Source organism: Madurella fahalii (genome assembly GCF_045866475.1).
Source record: "Madurella fahalii IFM 68171 DNA, scaffold_1, whole genome shotgun sequence".
NCBI classification, from domain to species: Eukaryota; Fungi; Ascomycota; class Sordariomycetes; order Sordariales; genus Madurella; species Madurella fahalii.
Genome location: NW_027263971.1, coordinates 4,299,597 through 4,320,477, shown reverse-complemented (window position 1 = coordinate 4,320,477; position 20,881 = coordinate 4,299,597). Strand labels below are relative to the sequence as shown.

Here is a 20,881-nt window from a genome sequence, read left to right as displayed (position 1 = left end):
CTACCGTAAGACCTGAGGAGAGCCCCCAAATCACAGGGGCACGCTTCGACTGATTTCCCAGTGACTCAATTACATAACCGCTCTGCGGGGGCCCCGTCGGTTGATAGACATGATTTTGTATTATTTTATTGTTTTATTGTTTTATTTTTAAAAACGGAAATGGAGCAAGAAGAAGAAAACGAAAAGCTTGTGAATGCATCGTGCTGCATAGATAGCTGTATATGTAGACTATATTCTATAACGTTAACCCCATTACGTTCTCGGATGCCATCCCCGGTGCAAACGGCCTTCTCTCAATCTGCCTCCTGCTGATCTCTGGCTGTGGCCAGATCAGCAGGAGTGCAATGCGGAAACGGGCCCACTGCCAACCAAAGTACGTCACGGAGCCCCCTATTATCAGTGGGCCCCTGCCGCGTCGCACAACTCTCCGGGGAGGCTTGGTCGGCTTGGCACCGCGGCGTTGATGCGATTCCTGCTGCAACAAAAAATAAAATAAAAAAAGATAGATAAGCCAGCCCTTCGCGTGCTCTTCCTGCCAACCCTTCTCTCCTGTCCCAGGTGCACACGCTCGCTTCGTGTCTCGATGCATTTCCCATTTCTCCCAACCACCTAGGTAGCCTAGTGTACATCTGCCTCGTTCGCTTTGCAAGATTGATGAAAAAGAAAGGCCACGAGTTGCACCGAATTGTGCAACCAACAATCTAACGCCCCTCCCTGGGAACTAAATTAGATCTGTGCTTCTCTGCCTTGTGCGCTGCTCCTCGATGAGCAGGTGCGACGGTCGGAACCCTGATGCGGTGGTAAGAGAACTTATCGTTGCTCTTCCAGCCCGGAACAGCCTACCCGTGTGGTTTGGCGCCGAGGCGATCGTGATGCGCCGGGCGGACGGCTATCGTGTTGGAGATGGGATGCTGACGCCGTGTCCTTGACAGACGACCTAGCCATCGGATCGAGTTCGCATTCCATCAGACGAGCCTCGCAGCCCGCTGCGCCGACCGGCCAACGCGCAATCAGTGCAAACAACCGACCGGCGGACCTCTTTAAGAGTCTTTCCAAGACGGCAGGTTGAGCAGTTATAACGACGGCTGTAACGGCCGCGGCAACTCTGCGATCATGTCGACATGGACGGGGCAACCAAAGGTGAAGGGCAGCTCCGAGACGGTGCGCATGGTGCTCCTGACCTGCGTTTCCATCGGCATTACGTTAGTACACACATGATCGGGATTACTGGAGACAAAAAAGGCCCAATTGTTGACGCTCTCCCTGCAGCTTCACCTGGGGTGTGGAGATGACATGTACGACGGCCCCCCTCCCCCCCCCGGGAGCCTCTTCGGCATCTCATGCAGCTGCACATACTGACGGTATATTCTGCACAGACTGCACGCCGTACCTCCTATCGCTTGGACTGACAAAAGGCCAGACCTCGTTGGTCTGGGTCGCGGGCCCCTTGTCGGGCTTGATCGTCCAGCCGATCATAGGGGTCATCGCCGATGAGTCGACGTCGAAATGGGGGAGACGACGGCCCATCATTGCTATCTGCTCCGTCATTGTTGCCTGCAGTCTGATTACGTTGGGTTTTACCAAGGAGATTGTTACTTCCTTTGTCTCGGCCCCGGGAGCTGCTAGGACTTTGACCATCATGCTGGCCGTCTTGTCGCTCTATGTCGTCGATTTCGCCATCAACGCGGGTAAGGACAGACCACGGACCCCCTGCTCCGATCCGCGAGACTAACATCTGACCCCCTCTAGTCATGTCCTGCTCGAGGAGTCTGGTTGTAGACACCCTGCCCATACAAAAGCAGCAGACGGGTGCTGCGTGGTGTAAGCCCCTATTCCGTGTGTACACGCGCACTTCTTGTCTGACGCCTCGGCGCAGTGAGCCGCATGAACTCCCTCGGACACATCATCGGTTACGCCATGGGAGCGGTTGATCTCGTCCAACTCTTCGGGCCGAGGCTCGGAGACAGCCAGTTCAAGCAGCTCACAATCATCGCCGCGCTGGGTATGCTAATCACATCGTCTATTACCTGCTGGGCCGTCACAGAGCGCGTCCTCGTCTCGGTGCGCCACGACCCCCTGCAGGCCCAGGGCCGCTTCAAAGTCGTCCGGCAGATTTGGTCGACCGTCTTAACCCTCCCTCCACGCGTGCGCGCAATCTGTAATGCCGTCTTTTGGTCATGGATCGGCTGGTTCCCGTTCATTGTCTACAGCAGCACCTGGGTCGGAGAGACCTACTTCCGTTACGACGTGTCCGCCGACGCCCGGCACTCGCAGGACGCCCTCGGCGACATGGGCCGCATCGGGAGCATGGCCCTGACCGTCTACTCAACCGTCTCCTTCCTCAGCGCCTGGGTCCTCCCGGCCCTCATCCGGGCGCCCGAGGACGACACCTACACGGCCCGCCCGCCCGCCAGCATCGCCCCACTCATCGAGGCCTTCAACAAGGTCAAGCCCGACCTCTTGTCCACGTGGATCGTGAGCAACGTGCTCTTCGCCTTCGCCATGTCCCTCACCCCCTTCGCCACGTCGTTCCGCTTCGCCACGGCCATCGTCGCCCTCTGCGGCATCCCGTGGGCCATCGCCTCCTGGGCTCCCGTCACCTTCCTCGGCATCGAGGTCAACAAGATGAGCGGCTCCTCGGAGCCCGGCGCCACCTCCCCCCACAGCACCGTCCCCTACCGCCGCCTATCGACCGGCTCGAACATCGAGATGCGCGACGTCCTGAGACTCGAGGGCGGGAGCCTCGAAGCCGGAACCGCCGGCGGCGGCGGCGGCAGCAGTTCGACAGGAGAGCTCAGCGGCGTCTACTTTGGCATCCTCAACATCTACGTCACCATCCCGCAGTTTTTGAGCACCCTGATGACCGGCGCCGTGTTCGCCGTGCTCGAGCCCGGCAAGAGCCCCGAGCTGGCCGCCGAGGCGCTCCCCGACGAGCAGAGCGATCCGGCCCACGGGCCCAACGCCATCGCCGTGTCCATGTTTATCGGGGCCTTGAGCTCGCTGATGGCCGCTTGGGCCACGGCAAGGTTGAGGTCTGTATGAGATTAAAAAGAGAAACACGCCGGGGGAGAGATAGCGTGTGTGTGTGTGTGAGAGAGAGCGAAGCTAACGGTTTCTTTTTTCGTGATTGATATAGGCGGTTGGGCAAATGGATTTAATGCAAAAAGGCAAAAGGCAAAACGGCAAAGCAAGCCCAAGGCAAAGGCATAACTAGACTTGATGCTTTTGATATATGTGTGCATGCAGATTTAACGGTACTGCTAGAAGCGTGGCGTTGGAGCGGCTCTGGGGTGTTCCTATCGTTGGGGAGGGAAAGGAGGGAAAAGGGGGGAAAGGGGGTTATGGATAGCATTGCACACATCGCTGGCAGGGTTTCGACGGCTAACTTGGTTCCTGCTCTTCTTTTTTCTCTCTTGGATCTGTACAAAATCACTTGTGGCTACATTATAATCACAACTCGTTCGGGACACCGCGATGCCCCGCCTACTCGCTTTTGGCCACGCAATGATGCCACAATATCCAACACAGACAATAACCTCACGACATTCGCCTTCACAGTCAGAGAGCCGACAGTCATCAAGTGGTAAGACAAACGAGTCCAACCGAAAAAAGGCCTTGCACGAAAGTTTCGTATTATTATTCGCCCTCCGGGTCTGTACATACGATTTCTTCGCCTCCTTTCTGGCCCAAAGGGGGCCCCGATCCTTTTCCAAATAGATACTTTGAATGTCTGAACCAACCAGCTAACCTGCGCCGACGCCAGTGAATGTATGGGGGGAAAAGAGTTGACGGAAAAGAAACGCATAAACAAAAATAACGTAGGATAACGGGGAAAGGGCTAGACGGGCAAGTCGGAGGCCCCGGTTGTAATCCAACGCGAGACAGGAAAGAGACCGCCATTCCGGCCTAGTTTTTGATGGAGAGGTATTAAGTCCGCCGCTGATTCCCTTTTCGTTCCCTGCTTGTCCCCGCTCACTTTCGACTCGCTCCCACTTCCCTCTGCCCACAGCAAATGTACCCATGCAAATGCCTTCATCCAAATGAATCAAACAAGGCCGGAGCAGATGGAACGGCTAAGCCAAAAGCTAAGCCCCGTAACGAACACCATTGTCCCTCACCCGAGGAGGACTTGGAATTGTTGAGGAGATCCCTCGCAGTGGTGTCTACCTCCGGGAAACGATCCTGTCCGGATGCCGACGGTAGCTTCGTCCGTATCCCCGGCCATTCGAAACGGTAATATCGGCAACATCTGATAGAAGACGGTGTTCCAGAAATTCTCGGCCCGAGCTGGCGCTGTTGGGTATCCAAAAGCTCACCGCCTCCGAAAACACGGGGAAAACGGAGGGGGATGCATAACAAGACAAACCAGACCAAAGCATATCTAGATGACCGCTGTAACCATCAGAGCTGTCCACCTGGGCGTCCTGAAAAGCAAAATGCCCCAAACCCCCAAGCTGCTACTCGGGCCCGCGGACGGCGTGATGATCCTTTCGTATTATCGCATTACCCAACCCAATCGCTGGTCGCCGATTGCCAACATCCCATCTTTGTACTCGAGGGTTTCCCGCCTCCCTCTTCACCTTTTGTGTATGTATGTAGTCGTCTAGCCGTTGCGCGAGAATCCCAGATCTCACATTACTATGCAGTCCTTGTCGTCGCCGCCGCTCTTCTTGATCTTAGCATTCCGAGGCGGCGCAACGTCCATCGGTGTCCCTCCACTAACGGCCGCTCGGATGGCCGCGAGGCGCTGCTTAGCGCGCTCGTCGCCCGCGTCGGCCGCCTTGACGTACCAAACGTTGGCCTCGAGGATGTCTCGCCGGCATCCAATGCCCATCTCGGTGAAGTAGCCGACGGCATACTGCGCTTTAACCAAGCCTGTGTTGGCCGTCCCATCGTCAGCGTCAGACTCCGTGGTACACACGCTTTTCGCAAACGGATTAGGATAGGATAACTTACCGAGCTCGGCTGACCTCCGCGCCCATTCATAGGCTTCCTCTTCGTCCTTTTCTAGCAGCGGCTCCGCGCCCACCATGTACCAAGCGCAGAGCCCCATCATCGCCTCGGGGTGCCCGCGCTCCGCGGCGCCGGTGTAGAAATGCACGCTCAGAGCCGGGTCCCTCGGACAGTTGAGCTTGCCGTGCTCATAAGCGTCACCCATCCTGAAGTTCGCTTCGGGATGGCCCAAGTCGGCGGCCTGGGTGAACAACTCCGCCGCGTAGCTCGGGTCCATGAAGATGTCGTCGCCATAGCCCGTCTCGTACAGACACCCGAGGGCATAAGGAGCGGCATTGTAGATTGTGTCGGCCGCTTCCGTCGCCAGCTTGAGCCACTTGATGCCTTCCCGGTATCGCTTCTCGCCGAGATCGCCCGATAGGCACGCCTTCCCAAGCCTCGTCATGGCGCCTGGGTGCCTCTTGGATGCCGCCGTGCGCAGGAACTGCACGGCCTTGGCAGGGTCCTTGCGACAACCCCAGCCGAACTCGTAGCACAGCGCGGTACGGTATGCCGACTCTGCGTGGCCGTGCTTGGCGGCTAGGACGAAAAGCGGAAACGCAGAGTTGTAGTCCTCCTTGCCCTTGCTGAACAGGCCCGAGGCGTAGCCATCGGCGAGGTAGTACTGCGCAAAGGGATATCCGTTGTTGGACAGCTTCTGCAGGATGGCGCGCGCCTCACGCACCAGGTCGTGCGAGGACGATGCAACGGCATCTCGGGGTGCGCCGTCCCGGTCTCGACTCTGCTTGGGGCTCTTACTCCTCCTCCCATGGTCTTCGTAGTCCAGGCCCTGCTCCTGCGCCGTAGCAATGAGAAATACGGCGAACGAGTACAGGATGGAAAAGTCGTTTGTCTTCTTGACGTTCTGTCGGTACATCTCCAGCGTCTTCTGGGCGCTAAGGAGAGACGCATTGCTGCCCACGGCTGAGCGCAGCTGCGAATTATCGAACGTGATGGGTGCTGGGGCCGGTTGCGGGTAAGGAACGTTGAGCAGCTCCGCAAACGAGGACGGCCGCGTCTCGGGGGATTTTCTAGAGTGGGCCGAGGGCGCGCGATTCTGTGAGCCGCCCAACAGGACGGACGACCGCCCTCGAGCTCCGAAGTCGGAATATACCGAGTAAGCCGACTGAGGCCGTGGCAACGAGCTCCGCCTCATGTAGTTGGTAGTGGGCGTAAGATGACGGTTGATGCTAGCAGCAGCCTCGGTCAGATTGGGATTCGATTGGGCCCTCGGATCTTGCTGCACCGACATGCTCGCCGGCCGTTCGAGAAAGGCCGAGTGGTGATACTGCAGCTGGGGTACGGGCTCCGGCCGGAACGCACCATCGTCGATGATGGAGCTCTCGGCGGACGCGTCTGCCGAGTTGTCCTGGTTCTCGGAGCAGTCGAGGATTCCCGACACAGAGCTCGCGCTCGTCGTCGCTGAAGAGTCGGTCGAGGTCTGTTGTTGTGTGGTGCTCGCCGTCGCGTCGGTCTCTCCGCTGTTACGGTTTGCCCCTTTCCTTCTCGGCTCGTTGCTTATTCCCAGCTGGTCGATTTCCGAGCTCAGAGCGCTGACTGCCCGGTCCTCATCGCCTGGCCCGTGAGCCGGCGACGGGAGGTGGTTCTCTGCCTCATTTGAGGCAGACCGCAAGCCCAAGGCATCTGGGACCCAACTCTGCTCGCCGCCGTGCTCGGGCTGGTGGAGAGGAGTGTGCGGGGGAGGAGTAGGGGCATCGGGCGTCTTGGGAAGAGCACGGTCGAGGACGGAAAGCGTCGTGGGCCTGCCGTGCGAAACATGTGTCTCGATGTTCCCGGTCGAGGGCCGAGCCCAGTCGTCGGGTTGGAAATTAACTTTGACAGGTGACACAGGGGAATGCCGTAACCTCGGCGGCTCGGACAGCGGGACGTCGGGCAGTGCCTTCGCGTTCTCCCCCCAGTCATTGCGCTGGATAGGCGAAAGCCCGTGCAGTGGAACGGGTTTCCGGCGGATGGGGCTACTTGGCGATGGCGATGCGGGTGACGGTGGAGACCCGACGGCCGCCATTGCGGGCGGTTCGGATGGGACGGCGTGGCCCACGAATCTCTTTTCGTTTCTGAGCTTCGCCGGTCTCCTGACGCCGGCAGCGTCGATCTATGGCGCCGGGCGGAGAATAGCGTGGGTTCTAAGCTCAGGTATGCACGTTCCCAAGATTCGAGAAAGCTTGGATTGGTAGTATTACGGCTCGTGGACACCCCTCTCGCGCTCGCATCTGCGGGAACTTGGTCTGGCCGCTTTGTTGGTGGCTCCCTAGTTGCTCTCTGAGGGGGATCTAGACTTGGACGGCGTCGGCACCAAGCGGCTAATGTTGCGCAGGAAGCAGCGCGCGGCGGGTACTCGCTGCTCGGTATCACAGAAACGAGCGTCAGCGACGAGGACGGCAGCGAGCGTACGTCGTAATCGAATGCCAAAAAGAATAAAAAAAAAATAGAAAAATAAGAAAAAGGGCCAGCGAGCGTCGGGGCCGTGATGGTAGAGGGAATTAAGTCTGGTGGCGGGCTACGAAAGTACGAGACGTTGCGGAGACGGCAACCTCTTCAAAGGAGAACTAAAGATCGGCAAGGAAGGCGGCCCACTTCATCTGGCAGGCTGTGGGTGGCTCTGCTGTAGCGAAAGGGACAGACGGTGCCTCCGTACGCATCCCTACCTGGCTGCCCGGTCAGGCTAACGTGCTGTACGCTCTGAGGGGCCCTGCTGCAGCCCCAAAAACGGGCCCCCCTCATCAGTAAACGAGAGGTTGGAAGGGCTCTAATAAGCAGCTTGGAAACGGCCTGTGAGGGAGCTCCGTCCGCCCACTCTTCCGCACCATTGGTCTACACCAAGTTCTCGTTGCCCCCTCTTCAACGTAAGGTTGTGCAAAGAGATTATCCACCCGCATCCAACCACAGGAATCGGGCATTCCACGGATGGGAAGCACTGCGTATGATGTACCGAAGCCCGCGCGCAGCAAGTCAGCGACGCAACCGGGCAGTTTTCTCTCTCTGCCCTGTGTTGCATCTGGCACGCGGGTCTGCGCTCCCATGTCCCATGTCCCATGTCTCATCTCTGGTCCTCCAGTGCTCCCACAGACCACGCAGCACGCGCGGTACTGTACCTGATAGCAGCCGGCGGGAGGAGGGAAGGGGCGTAAGTGACACAAAATATGAATAGCAACCAACTCTTTTCTGCACATGGTGCAAATTGCACTCGGTGCCACGGCAGCCGTGGCCTCGAATAGTGGCTGCGCATACTGGCCCGTGCCTTGCTTGCGCCCTCTCTCCGTGTCCCCGAAGTGCCGGCCTTCTCATCAAGTCGGCCAAGGCCCGGGGCCAAGCCAAGAGTTTGGCTGACCGCGCCAAATCTAAGGCAGGGCACTTTTCCACGACAGAGCAGCTCGTGTTTAACGAATGTGTTGGGTAGTAGTTGTCCGTATTGACGGAGCTTCGCTTTCCCCGCCGAGGGAGTCGCGGACATGATGCTATTCAGACAGCCACGTGCGGGACCGGCCATGCGCCAGGTTTGTAGTGTTTCTTTTTTAGCTTGTCGCCCGATCCTCCGCATCCACCGCACCGTCATCGTCACCCGCTGCGACTCTGGACCCTTCTTGCGTGCTGAAATCGCAACGAACCAACGGCAAGCCGAGCCTCCCAGGGCAGGCATCGAGTGGCGCGGGATGGCGTAACTCTGCTGGCAATGGTTGGTTCGCGTCAGCACTCAGCGGGAAGCATTGAATTTCAAACTTCTTAAGACCGAGACCGGACTGAGAACTTGGCAGTTGTTCCTAGTCCTGTCAGCTCCGGAGGCTCGGGGCGCTGCCGACTGAGCGGTTCAATGACTTCATGTCTCGCCTAACAGCCCCACCCATCCGTGCTCGCCCCTTGGGCCACGTTTGCGGATTTCGGACAGGAATGCGCTATGGCTTGGGCTGAGGGAGAATTCTGCTGCTCCCTGTAAGCCCATTTTCACTCTTTCTCGCTTTTCCCAGCCCCAATGCCGCATGCATTCCATTCCGATGCACCCGGTTGAAGCTGGGTCCCGACGCCGTCAACCTCTTGGCATCGATAACGCTGGCGTTAGCTCATAAAATCGGCCTTCGCTCGATGGCCGCGGACGGCCGGTTGCCAGCTCGGCAAACGCTCCTATTATGGGGTATTACGGACAGCACTGTACATACGGCGCCTTGCACTGCAATGGTACGGACTAGCGGATCATGCACTGCATTACTGTAGTTATGCAGGCTCGCTCGAGCCACGGGGAACCAAGATCAAAAAGCCCCCCATGAGCCAAACGCGCGTACATCCATTTTACTGTACGCTCGTGTCAGTTAGCTTGGCTGTCATACAGAGTTACGGAACGTTGTTTAGCAACGGAATGGAACATGTCAATCCCCTAGCTGCGCCGATGAGTGTGCCGAATTCCGACGTAACGTTAACGTCAATTGCCCATCCCTATAACAAATAAGGTGAGCACTTTAAGGTAAAACCAAGCTCATCCTTGTAAACTCATCGCAAGATCTAGCTTTGGTTTCGTGGGATGGTTTATGAGGGCGGCGGCCGGAGTGTATCCTTCTATTGGTAGACCGACAAAGGCTGCCTGCTGTGCCCGAATCCTGTGCCATCGAGTGGCTCGATGTGAAGCCAGGGCCCAAACGCTTCCAAACCGGGATAGAGAGAGGAAGGCGGGCGGCCGGGAAGCAGCCGGCTGTCGTCACGCACATCGGTATCTTCCAATGCACATGACCACAACAACCGTGAATCTTGCTGGACGTCACGGGGTTTTGTCGCTGCGGCCAAACCCGAGACATATACCTTCTCGCCGAGCCCTGACCCTTTGCTCACCTGGCCACGTCATATCTATATTTGGTGAAAGACGGTATAGCCGCCCATTTTGAAACCTCGCCGGGCCCCGGGGAAAAGAAGAAAGAAAAAAAAAAAAACAAAAAAAAACTCGCAAGACTTGTATCCCGGAAGAAGAGCGGCTGCGGGAACGTGGAATCCTTACGGGGCCTCCGAAAGGGCTTATTTCTCGGTACAACATATCACAAGGCGTGTCAATGTCCACTACTTACGGATCGATTAGCAGAGATTCAAATATGCATCTGGAGGCTGCATTGCATGTTGCGCTGCGATGAGCTGGCGCAGGCGAACTCGTCCGGCTTGGCCGTGGAGTCCGGATGAAAGTATCTGTCTCATGGGAAAATAGAAGATGCCCGGTGCTTGGCTGGTTGGCTGCTCGGGAGGAACCAGGTGATCCGAGACGAAGAGCCTCCATTTTACCCCGCGCTTCTCTGACAATCTAAGCCCTGGCGGGGACAACAAAGTCTGGACTGATCACATCGAGCGGATCATGCATAGTTGACATGAGGAAAAAGCGCCTGCGATTGCAACATACCGCAATTCGCAGAACTCCATCTCCCGGGGGTGTGCATGTTACACTAGTTGCAAGTCGTGTGGATGCAGCTTGCCGAGAAAGTCAACCCGGTTGGGGGACTGATGTCACTCTCGACCAAAGACGGGAAGAATTGACCTATAAAAATCTGGCAGTGATATTGAGTCCCGGTATGTACATATTCATTCTGCCTACCGTGGCCTTGATTAGGTGTTTTTTTTTTTTTTTTTTTTTTTTTTTTTCTCTTTCTTTCGTCCGCCTCTCTCTTTTTTCCATTCTTTTTTCCGCAATCATGCTCTTCTTTTGTTCCGTCTTGTTTGGAATAGACATCTATATTACAGACAAAGTAAGATCACTAGAACAAGCAAGGCCCACGTTTAGTTCGGAGGACGAGGTAAAAGGTACTCTATGACAATATGCAGTGCGGGGTGCCATTAGCGGGGCTTCGATTTGCATCGTCGCAAGGTGGAGACCAAGACGGAAGTGGAATGTGGCTATTCCCTGCAAAGCAGTCAAATGGTCTTGGCACTGCTCTTGCAATCAAATCAATACGAGACCCAGGGGCAAAGTTCAGACGGGTATGCCAGGCTCCCAGTGCGGAAGCCTCAGAACCTGACGATTCTGAACAATCAGACTTTTGGTACTTGCTGCCCGGGTAACCCAGAGCAAGTATATTCTGCAACGTTGGTGGATGTGCTGTGTCAGCTTGTAAACATCCTGTTGGGATGTTGTTGTTTGGCAAGGTACAGATACCGCATCGGGTGAAAGGGTGTGCCAATCTCCGGGATGATTGGCCGATCGCTGCAACGCCCGGCCGACCATTTCGTTTACAGGCTGGCAACCCTAACCCCCTTTACTGTGACCGCTTGAGCCGTGGACAGGCAGGCAGGAACAACCCAGCTCGCCCACAGTAAGAAGTGCAGCGCGGCCCAGGAACGTACGGTGCGCTGTTCCCCTGAGCTGAAGGCTTGCAGCATCGCCTCGCGATTTCTATCTTCTTCCTCCGAGTCCCGCCAGCTCACCATCGCCAGCGGTTGAATCCTGCCTACTTTTGTCTCTCGTTTGGCGCCGCCGCCATCCATTCGCTCATCTCTCCATTTTTTGACGTTTGACGCTGTCAAGCGCCGTCTATCGATCGTCTGGGCCTTTGCTCCGCCGAGTTTTGGAGAACAGTCGGCTCGAAACAGTTTCGTTTGCAGAACGCGGATGCGAGGGGGATCGTCTCTGCGTTGGCGTTGCCCTTGAAACCACTGCTAAATTCTGCGCCGTCTTGCTTGCCGGCGTCTCACGCACCTGTGTTGACCTCCAGTCGGACTTTTCCACTTTTTTCCTGGGCAGGAAGCACCTGCGCCGCTGCACCGCCAATGCCCTTCTTCGCACGGGAATAGCCTGGCCGACAGACACCAAAAAGACTCGCACTTGGCTAGCGCGGGCGAGGAATTGCCGTGTTTCCTTGGCCCAGAGGAATCGGCGCGCAACCATTTGGCAGCCAGCTGTTTGGCGCCCACCTTTGGTGGCTGCTCGTCTCCTGAGGAACACCCCCGCCCTTGCCGCTGCAGCATCGAGCGAGCAACGCCAGTGGCCCGCCAGGGCCCCCAATATATCCAAAATCCGACGGATCACAGCCTGCCATTCTCCCAAAAACAAAGACTTTGTAGGTTGTCCTCGATCGCCTCAACACCCGCAATGCCCGCTCTTCTGCTCCCATAATCCCCTGTGGCCGGGTTGTCTTCTTTTTGATTCCTTCGCATCTTGTGTTGTCTTTCGCGCGGCGGTCTACCCCAGGCCCCCAAGGCCGCCATCGCACTGGGTGAAGGGTGAAGTCCCTGTCCGATCGCGTCGCTTTGCAAAGGGGACCAAGAACACGATTGCTAACATCTTAGCTGCTGTTAGGACCATGTCTCTTCCCGAACGACCGGGCGCGACACCCTCGTACGAGGAGCGGCATAGCTACCGGCACACGACGTCGCGACGCCATCGGCCGGCGGATCTCGAGGCCGGCGGGTATGCCCCCGTCGCCAGGCAGTCACTCCATCAACGTGGGCCATCAGCCTCCTCTTTCGCCGAGACTATTGCGTCTCCTAATCCAGAAATAGAGAGAACTCCCCTGTCGCCCACCGCAGACCACGCCCAATCGCCCACCTCGCCCTTCCAGCGGAAACGGAGTCTGATCAGGCCGGAGAGGAACCGGATAGACAAAGATCACCCGAATTACCACTACCGGAAACATGCGGCAAACATGGATACCCTCCCCTCCTCAACCGGGAATGACCCGATCGCCGAGGATTTGGAAGTGACGACAGACCCTTCGGGCTCCGGTTCAAGGAACGGCGATGCCGTCTCGGACCAGTCTCCGCCAAGAAGGCATCGTTCCTCAAGGCACCATGGCGGCCATGGAGGTGATGTAGAAAAGGCAGGTCGAACAAGGCGGAGGGCATCGAGTGGAGCGAAGCACAGCAAGATCACCAAGGAGTCGAAGCGCCAGCGCGAGGCCGCCGAGCAGATTCGGCCCCCGAGCTTCTGGAACATATACTGCGCGATCATAACGTTCTGGTGTCCGGGTTTCGTCCTCAAATGTTTTGGGATGCCGACCAAGGCCCAACAAAGGGCGTGGAGGGAGAAGATGGGCCTGATCAGCATCATTCTGCTCATCATGGGCTTCGTCGGCTTCCTCACATTCGGCTTTACTCAGGTCGTTTGCGGTCGTCCTCCGCTGCGACTACGTGTGAACGAGGTCTCGGGCGGTTACATGATTTTCCACGGGTCTGCCTACGACCTCTCTGGATCAAGCCATCCTCTTGCCGAGGGCATCCCCCTGCGGCAAGACGGCAGCGGTGCGAATGTTCTCTACGATCTCCCGGAGAAGCATGGCGGGAAGGACGGAAGCTTCTTGTTCCAGAACGTTAATGGAAAGTGCAAGGGGCTCATCACAGCGGCTCCGGGCTCCGATGTCCCTACTGATGCGAGCGGCAACCTAGCGTGGTATTTCCCATGCACCACTTTCAACCAGGATGGATCCTCGACGCCGAACCTGACGATCCCGTACTATCTCGGCTATGCTTGTCACACTACTCTCGACTCTCGGGACGCGTTCTACCTGGGATTAGCGGGCCAGGCTGATGTTTACTTTACATGGGATGACATCAAGAACAGCTCTCGGAACCTCGTTGTCTATTCTGGTAATGTTCTCGACCTTGACCTCCTGAACTGGTTCAACGACACACAAGTCACGTATCCCGCCCGCTTCAGAGAGTTAAGAGACCGAAACTCGCCCGCGAACCAGGCGATTCGGGGCCGTGATATCACGCGGGCTTTCCAGTCCTCGAGCGACAAGCAGAATGCCGAGTGCTTCGAGGAGATCATCAAGGTCGGCACGGTTGACACGGACACGGTTGGGTGCATTGCGTCTCAGGTTGTTCTCTACGTCTCTCTGGTCCTGATTCTCTCGGTCGTCGCTGCGAGATTCGTGCTTGCCATCGTCTTCCAGTGGTTCATCAGCAAGACGTATGCTGCCGCCAAGACCTCGCAGACGTCAGACCAGCGGAAGCGCAACAGGCAGATCGAAGACTGGTCAGAAGACATCTACCGGGCCCCGCCGCGCTTCCCCGGTGACATTGGGAGCAGCGTCAATGGGTCGGATCGGCAAAGCAAGCGCAGCAGCGCCTTCTTGCCTACCACATCTCGTTTCTCGGCCGTCTACGGCGCCGAGCGAACCAACCGCAGGTCCGGGGTTCCCACTACCATGGCCAGCCAAAACGCCGCGAGCCAGCTCCTCAATCCCGGCTCAATATATCGCCAAGGCAACGACAGTCGATCCAGCTTTCTCAAGCCCGACCCCTACGCTGCGCCCAGTGGCAGTCCAACAGACGGGCCCGGTCCGGCCGGCTTTATCCACGAAGCTGTCGTGCCTCAGCCGCCGTCAGATTGGATGCCGTTCGGCTTCCCGCTGGCCCACGCTATCTGCTTGGTAACAGCCTATTCGGAGGGTGAGCTCGGCATCCGGACGACTCTGGACTCGATCGCAATGACGGATTACCCCAACAGCCACAAGGTCATCCTCGTTATTTGCGACGGTATCATCAAGGGCAAGGGAGAATCCAGGTCGACCCCCGAGTTCGTTCTCGGCATGATGAAGGATCATAGCACTCCTCCGGATGAAGTGGAGCCTTTTTCGTACGTGGCAGTTGCGACGGGTTCCAAACGGCACAACATGGCCAAGGTGTACTCGGGTTTCTACGACTATGGCGCCAACTCGGCCATTCCGGTCGAAAAGCAGCAGCGTGTGCCCATGATGGTCGTGGTCAAGTGTGGTACTCCGGATGAGGCAGTCAAGTCCAAGCCTGGAAACCGTGGCAAGCGCGACAGCCAAATCATTTTGATGTCCTTCCTCCAAAAGGTCATGTTCGACGAGCGGATGACGGAGCTCGAGTACGAGATGTTCAACGGGCTTTGGAAGGTCACGGGTATCTCTCCCGACTTCTACGAAATTGTGCTCATGGTGGACGCCGATACCAAGGTGTTCCCCGACAGTCTCACCCACATGATTTCGGCCATGGTCAAAGACCCTGATATCATGGGCCTCTGTGGCGAGACCAAGATCGCCAACAAGCGAGCCAGCTGGGTGTCGGCCATCCAAGTCTTTGAATACTTCATCTCGCACCATCTCGCCAAGTCGTTTGAATCCGTTTTCGGCGGCGTCACCTGTCTTCCCGGCTGCTTCTGCATGTACCGCATCAAGGCGCCCAAGGGCGCTCAAAACTACTGGGTCCCGATCTTGGCCAACCCGGATGTGGTTGAGCACTACTCGGAGAACGTGGTTGACACGTTGCACAAGAAGAACCTCTTGCTGCTCGGTGAAGATCGATACCTGTCGACACTCATGCTACGGACCTTCCCCAAGCGCAAGCAAGTGTTCGTGCCCCAGGCGGTGTGCAAGACGACGGTCCCCGACGAGTTCATGGTCCTGCTCTCGCAACGCCGTCGGTGGATCAACTCGACCATCCACAACCTCATGGAACTTGTGCTCGTCAGGGACCTGTGCGGCACCTTCTGCTTCAGCATGCAGTTCATTGTATTCATCGAGCTCATCGGCACCCTTGTTTTGCCGGCCGCCATCGCCTTCACATTCTATGTCGGTAAGTGCTCTAACCTCGTCTATGCGATTTTGAATGTCAACATTCTGGAGGCAAGGTTCTGACTTGGCGATTCTAGTTATCATATCCATTATCAATTCGCCTCCGCAGATCATTCCGCTTGTCCTACTGGCACTGATTCTCGGGCTGCCGGCTGTCCTGATTGTCGTGACGGCTCACAGCTGGTCGTACGTCGTTTGGATGCTCATCTACCTGGTCTCGCTCCCGGTCTGGAACTTTATCCTGCCTACATACGCGTTCTGGAAGTTTGACGACTTCTCTTGGGGCGAGACAAGAAAGACTGCAGGCGAGAAGACCAAGAAAGCGGGACTCGAGTATGAGGGCGAATTCGACAGCAGCAAAATCACAATGAAGCGGTGGGCCGAGTTTGAGCGCGACCGCAGAGTCCGAAACAACTATTGGGGCTCGTCGGAAAATGTGGTTGGCGGAAGCCAAGCACCTCAGGGTCACGGCCCCTACGACGACTACTATTCGGATGTTTGAAGCGGGCGGATTTGGGAAGTGTTTGAGCGATATATTGGTACATAGACCGTCATCGATACGGAGTAGCGTGGAAGATGTTTTTTTTTTTTTTTCTTTCGATTGTTGTCCTTTTCCCTGACACTTGGATGTGACCCGAAGGTGCTGAGCCCTTGGTTTGGTTTCCAGCCTTTGGAGAGGAAAGGGGATGTGTCTTAGGAGGTTGTCAGGGCGGCTTCCCTCTTTTTTTTCTTTTTCCCCCTATCCATCAGTTACATCTTCCCAAACCTTTCCTTGCTCGACATTGTGCTCCCCTTTTCCTTAGCCATGATATCAGAGTTTAGAGGGGATGCATGGGGCATCCGGACGGCGCACGTTGGGCTCTTCTCGCGCTTTGGATTATTATGATGAGAATGCGTTGCCGCTGTAAATAGGCAACATGAAAACTTGTAGTAAGGCTATTATTATAATTTCACACACCCCTGACGGACGAGTTCTCATTTTGGGGGGGGTTAATACACCGAATGATGCAGCAGGCTTACTTCGGCCATATCTATGCCGACGTATTGCCACACCGACGGCCCGGGTTGGTCAGTTACAACAGTCATGCACTCCTTTTCGTCTGACTCTGGTGCGACGTGAGTCGTGGACGGCGCAGAGGCCACGGGGCTTGGCTGGAAGACCGGCACTTGAACTTGTCCAAGTCAGCTCGCTTGGGGCTGCACACGCAGTGTTAACTAAATGCTCTTCTGGAACGGGAATGGGGGTGTGTAGGCAAGAGGCACAGAGTCGATCCATCCGAGTTGGATAAGGTACCTATATTGTGATCAGGATTTGCTGGCATGGCCGGTCCGAAAAGGCTAGGACGAGAGTCTCGGGCCGGGCGCCACCAACTCGTGAACAATTTCCTTGAATCTGTCCCGTGCAGGAGCCGGTGAAGACCGCAAAGCGCCACTGGACAACGCTGACTGTGGGAAAGAAGAAAGAGCATGGAACCGCGGTGGGCGGGCATCCCTCTCGGTGGGCTGGGGGGGGGAGGGGATCCTAGCCCGCGAACCATGGCTGCATGGAACCAAAATAACCTCGTCCCCTCTCCTGAAGGGATGTGAGCCATCACATTGCTCGGTGGATTTTTTTATTTTTTTATTTTTTTTTATTTTATTTTTTAATTTTTTTTCCCCCCCCTCCTTAGGGGAGAGATCACGAAATATAAATCTACACCGCTGCGGTTCCGGTTGCCCTCCTGGCGGGAAGTCTCTCGTAAGCCTCATACAATGGTGTCGCAAAGTGCGCTTGCAGAGAAAGGCATCGACGGACTCTCCCGGGCGCGCGTGGGGAGGTTGGACGCGGGTGCCGGCTCTTTCAGCTCACACCCCTAAAATGCGGCCCCGCATGCAGGAAGCGTCCCTGCCGCCGCATCTCTCGCCCAACAGAGAAGGCGGCGCATGCATCGACGCTGGGTTGTCCGAGTCGAGACGAGGATTTGATCTTTGCAGGTGATCTCCAGGGTCTGGAGGGATAGATGCGTAATACTACCAGCCTTCCGATTTGTACAGTGCGATGCACACGTTGGCTATGCATCCCTTCAGTGCTCTTCCCGCTTTCCGCCCGCCTCGGTCCCTTCCAACACCACGACTGGCTGCGACTTTCCCCCAGTGGCATTCACACGTCTTTTTACACCCCCACCCCCTACCCTACCCCCCCTCCTCTCCGCCCCCTGGTACCCTGATTAGTGCCCATCCCAGCCCATTGTGGGCGCCCGGGGCGTATGCGATCAAGAATGGAAGACATGCAAATGTACCCGGATGCGGTCATGTTCAACACTTTGCTTCTTTTCGCACTAAGATAAGGTCTTTCACGCCGTTAACTCGACGCGCATCACCGGTACCCGAGCTTTCTGTTTTCCTTTTCCCGCCAGACGACCCGACACTGGTTGTCCACTGTGTCCGTATGCGCCAGCCAGAGCATCTTTGAGGATCCTCGCAGTTTGGGCCCGTGTTCCCGCCGAGTGGCAGACGATCCCCTTCCCTCCACACTGTGGGTGAGTGAGGCTTGCAGAACGGCCCAAGTCAGAGGCTGTCTTGGGCGTCACGCTAGCTCGACCATCTGCAGCTGGAGGACCCGCCCGGGGGCGCCCTGCTGATCGGGGCAGGCCAGTCAAGACGGAAAAAAAAAAAAAAAAAGAAGAAAAAGAAAGAGAGGCGAGACAGAAGTGCGCCAGGGAACATCTTGCATTCTCTACTCTAGAGTTGCCGGTCCCGATGCAGCCAGTTGGCCACCGCTCATCACACGACATAAAACGGCTTGCCAACCATGCGCCCCGGGCCTCCTGGGCGCTCCTCTTCACAGGGCCGGCCCCGCAGACTCGGATCTCTTAGTGAAGTAGCCTTGGGCTTGGTTTCTGCCACACTCACGCCGTCGATCGCGTCAACACCCGTCCTTGCAACCACTAGCGGCAATGATGGCGCCCACCACCACGAGGAGTTGATGGTGTACGTCCACGACGAGGCCGACGACGAAGACCAGGGGTTGCAAGAGGAATCCGACGACGACCTGGTAGAAGAGTACGACGGTGAAGAGGACTACGACGACGACGACGACGAAGAAGCAGCAGCAGCAGCAGCAGCAGCGGGCGAGGAGGACGAGGAGGACGAGGAGGACGAGGAGGACGAGGAGGAGTACGAAGACGACGAAGAGACCGTCTACTACGGGGGTCACCACACCTGCCCTATTCACCATCACCATCTGCCACCTCATCAGTCCGTGCACGACCAGGACCTGGACGGCTACCTGTCAGACGATCTAGACATGTCCGATGACGCAGGAGCACCGCTGGGCTACCTGGTCGCCGACATACTCGGCCCCAGCATGGACATGGACAGCAACTCCTCCGACGTGGGCAGCGAGCTCGGCTACTCGAGCGAGAGTGGCGACAGCAGCGGCCCGCAACCATCGCTTTCTATTGATGCCCCGGCAGCTCAGCCTCAATCCCCGGCGCCCATACCGGTGGCCTTCATAAACATGGTCCCGGCTGGCCCCATCCCTCCGCCAGTGCCCAATCCGCCCGCTCTACCTCTGCCGGTCGAGCAGCTTGCTGCAGAAGCCGGCGGTCAACCTCTTGCCGCCTGGTTCGAAGGCACTCATCCGGTTGCCTTGTCAAATCCTAACCCCGCCATCATCGGTCCTAGCAACTACGGCCTAACCGACTTCCTGCACCATTGGGCGCGCCAGAGCCGCATCCTGCATGGCTTAGCTCGGGGGAGATGTCCGTGGCCCGCCAGTGTCAACAACCTAGCTGCATCCGAGGTCACGAGGATTCGCTATAACGATCTTGAAGGTGACAGGTGCGATTTTCAAGGCGTTGACTGGGAGACAATCGGCGTCAGCCGAGCGGACGCCCGCGAGCGCCGGCATCTCACCTACAGCAACTACGTAAACATAGCAGACTCGGACAGGTGGACAGTGAGTGCGGCCTGGCCATAACCTCCCCCCCTTCTATCCTTGGTGTCTGAAATCTCACTCTGTGCCGCAGCCGAACCTCCCCGATGTAGCCCTCCCTCGCAGGGAAAACTTCTTCCGGTTCAGGTGTATGGACGTCCGGAGGAACGTCAACCTTTCACACTTCCAACTGCGGAACGTGCTGGCAAGTACCTCGCGCTCACGGGTCTTCTACCCGGGCATCGGCGCCATCCACCAATTCAACCCCAGCTCGGGCCACGGCCGCCCTGTCATGACGCTCAGCGGCGCGCCGGGCTCGCAAATCTCGGCGTTGGACGCCGGCCATGGCTTCCTTGTCGCGGGCAGCTTCCACGGCGAGTACATCATCCGTCACCTCGACTCCCCGACGCCCGACTCGGCCTGCCACGAAGGCGTCATCACGTCCAACCACAGCGGCATCACCAACCACGTGCGGGTACACCAAGCCCGCACCTCATCCACCCCGTTGGCGTCGTTCGCTTCCAACGACAAGGTCTTCCGCGTCCTCGACCTCGCCACCGAGACCTTCCTCTCCCAGGAGACGTTCGACTTCCCGCTTAACTGCACCGCCCTCTCACCCGACGGCCGCCTGCGCGTCATGGTCGGCGACAGCCTCGACGTGCTCATCACCGCCGCCGAGCCCTCGTCGTCGTCGTCGTCGTCGTCGTCGGGGCCGGGTGGGGGATCGAGCGGCCGGCCCGAGATCCTCCACCGCCTCCCGGGCCACCGCGACTACGGCTTCGCGTGCGACTGGGCCGACGACGGGTGGACCATCGCCACGGCGTTCCAGGACAAGGCGGTCAAGATCTGGGACGCGCGGTGGTTCGGCGGCGCGCCCGTGTGCACGATCCGCAGCGAGATGGCGGGCGTGCGGAGCGTCAAGTTCTCGCCCGTCGGCGGCGGCAAGCGGGTGCTGGTCGCGGCCGAGGAGGCCGACTTTGTCAATATCATCGACGCGTCCACGTGGCGCGCCAAGCAGACGGTCGACGTGTTTGGCGAGCTCGGCGGCGTGGCGTTTGCCGACGGCGGCCGGGAGCTCATGGTGCTGTGCTGCGATCGGACGAGAGGGGGGATCCTGCAGCTGGAGAGGTGCGGGGCGGGGGTGGGCGGCGACGAGGGGGAGTTTGGGCTGTGGGATTTGGAGTTGGATGAAGAAGAAGAGGAAGAGGAGGCGGAAGAGGCAGAGAGGGGGTATTATGATGGGGAAGGGGCGGGCGGGGAAGAGGAAGGGCGAGAAGGGGAAGAGCAGAGAGCGGTAGGGTATAGAGGGTATCATTATCGACGGCAGAGAAGGGGCGCGCAGGCGCATGACTGGCCCAGGTCGGTGTTTACGGAGCGGAGCCGCGTCAGGGAGAGTGCGGCGCGCAGGAGAGGGAGGGATGCCGCGGCCGGTGTTGACTTGGAACCGTTTTGA

The 20,881-nt window shown here is 57.7% G+C and overlaps 4 protein-coding genes across 4 annotated transcripts; 3 read left to right on the top strand and 1 right to left on the bottom strand.

Annotated features, from left to right (window-relative positions):
- Positions 1-1,113: 1,113 nt before the first annotated feature.
- On the top strand, positions 1,114-3,042 carry MFIFM68171_01339 (Sucrose transporter; the record flags this gene model as incomplete). Its single annotated transcript, XM_071056761.1, has 5 exons — positions 1,114-1,202; positions 1,270-1,295; positions 1,377-1,688; positions 1,750-1,821; positions 1,877-3,042. The coding sequence occupies 5 exons, from the start codon at positions 1,114-1,116 to the stop codon at positions 3,040-3,042; spliced, it is 1,665 nt and encodes a 554-aa protein (XP_070912862.1).
- Positions 3,043-4,630: 1,588 nt separating this feature from the next.
- Positions 4,631-7,018, bottom strand: CHS4 (Chitin synthase 4; the record flags this gene model as incomplete). The annotated part of the gene is made up of 2 exons (XM_071056760.1): positions 4,631-4,875; positions 4,957-7,018. 2 exons carry the CDS (start codon positions 7,016-7,018, stop codon positions 4,631-4,633), a joined length of 2,307 nt encoding a protein of 768 aa, XP_070912861.1.
- Positions 7,019-12,275: 5,257 nt separating this feature from the next.
- CHS3_1 (Chitin synthase, class 3) lies at positions 12,276-16,014 on the top strand (the record flags this gene model as incomplete). Its single annotated transcript, XM_071056759.1, has 2 exons — positions 12,276-15,513; positions 15,590-16,014. 2 exons carry the CDS (start codon positions 12,276-12,278, stop codon positions 16,012-16,014), a joined length of 3,663 nt encoding a protein of 1,220 aa, XP_070912860.1.
- Positions 16,015-18,303: 2,289 nt separating this feature from the next.
- Positions 18,304-20,881, top strand: MFIFM68171_01336 (WD40-repeat-containing domain protein; the record flags this gene model as incomplete). The annotated part of the gene is made up of 2 exons (XM_071056758.1): positions 18,304-19,452; positions 19,523-20,881. 2 exons carry the CDS (start codon positions 18,304-18,306, stop codon positions 20,879-20,881), a joined length of 2,508 nt encoding a protein of 835 aa, XP_070912859.1.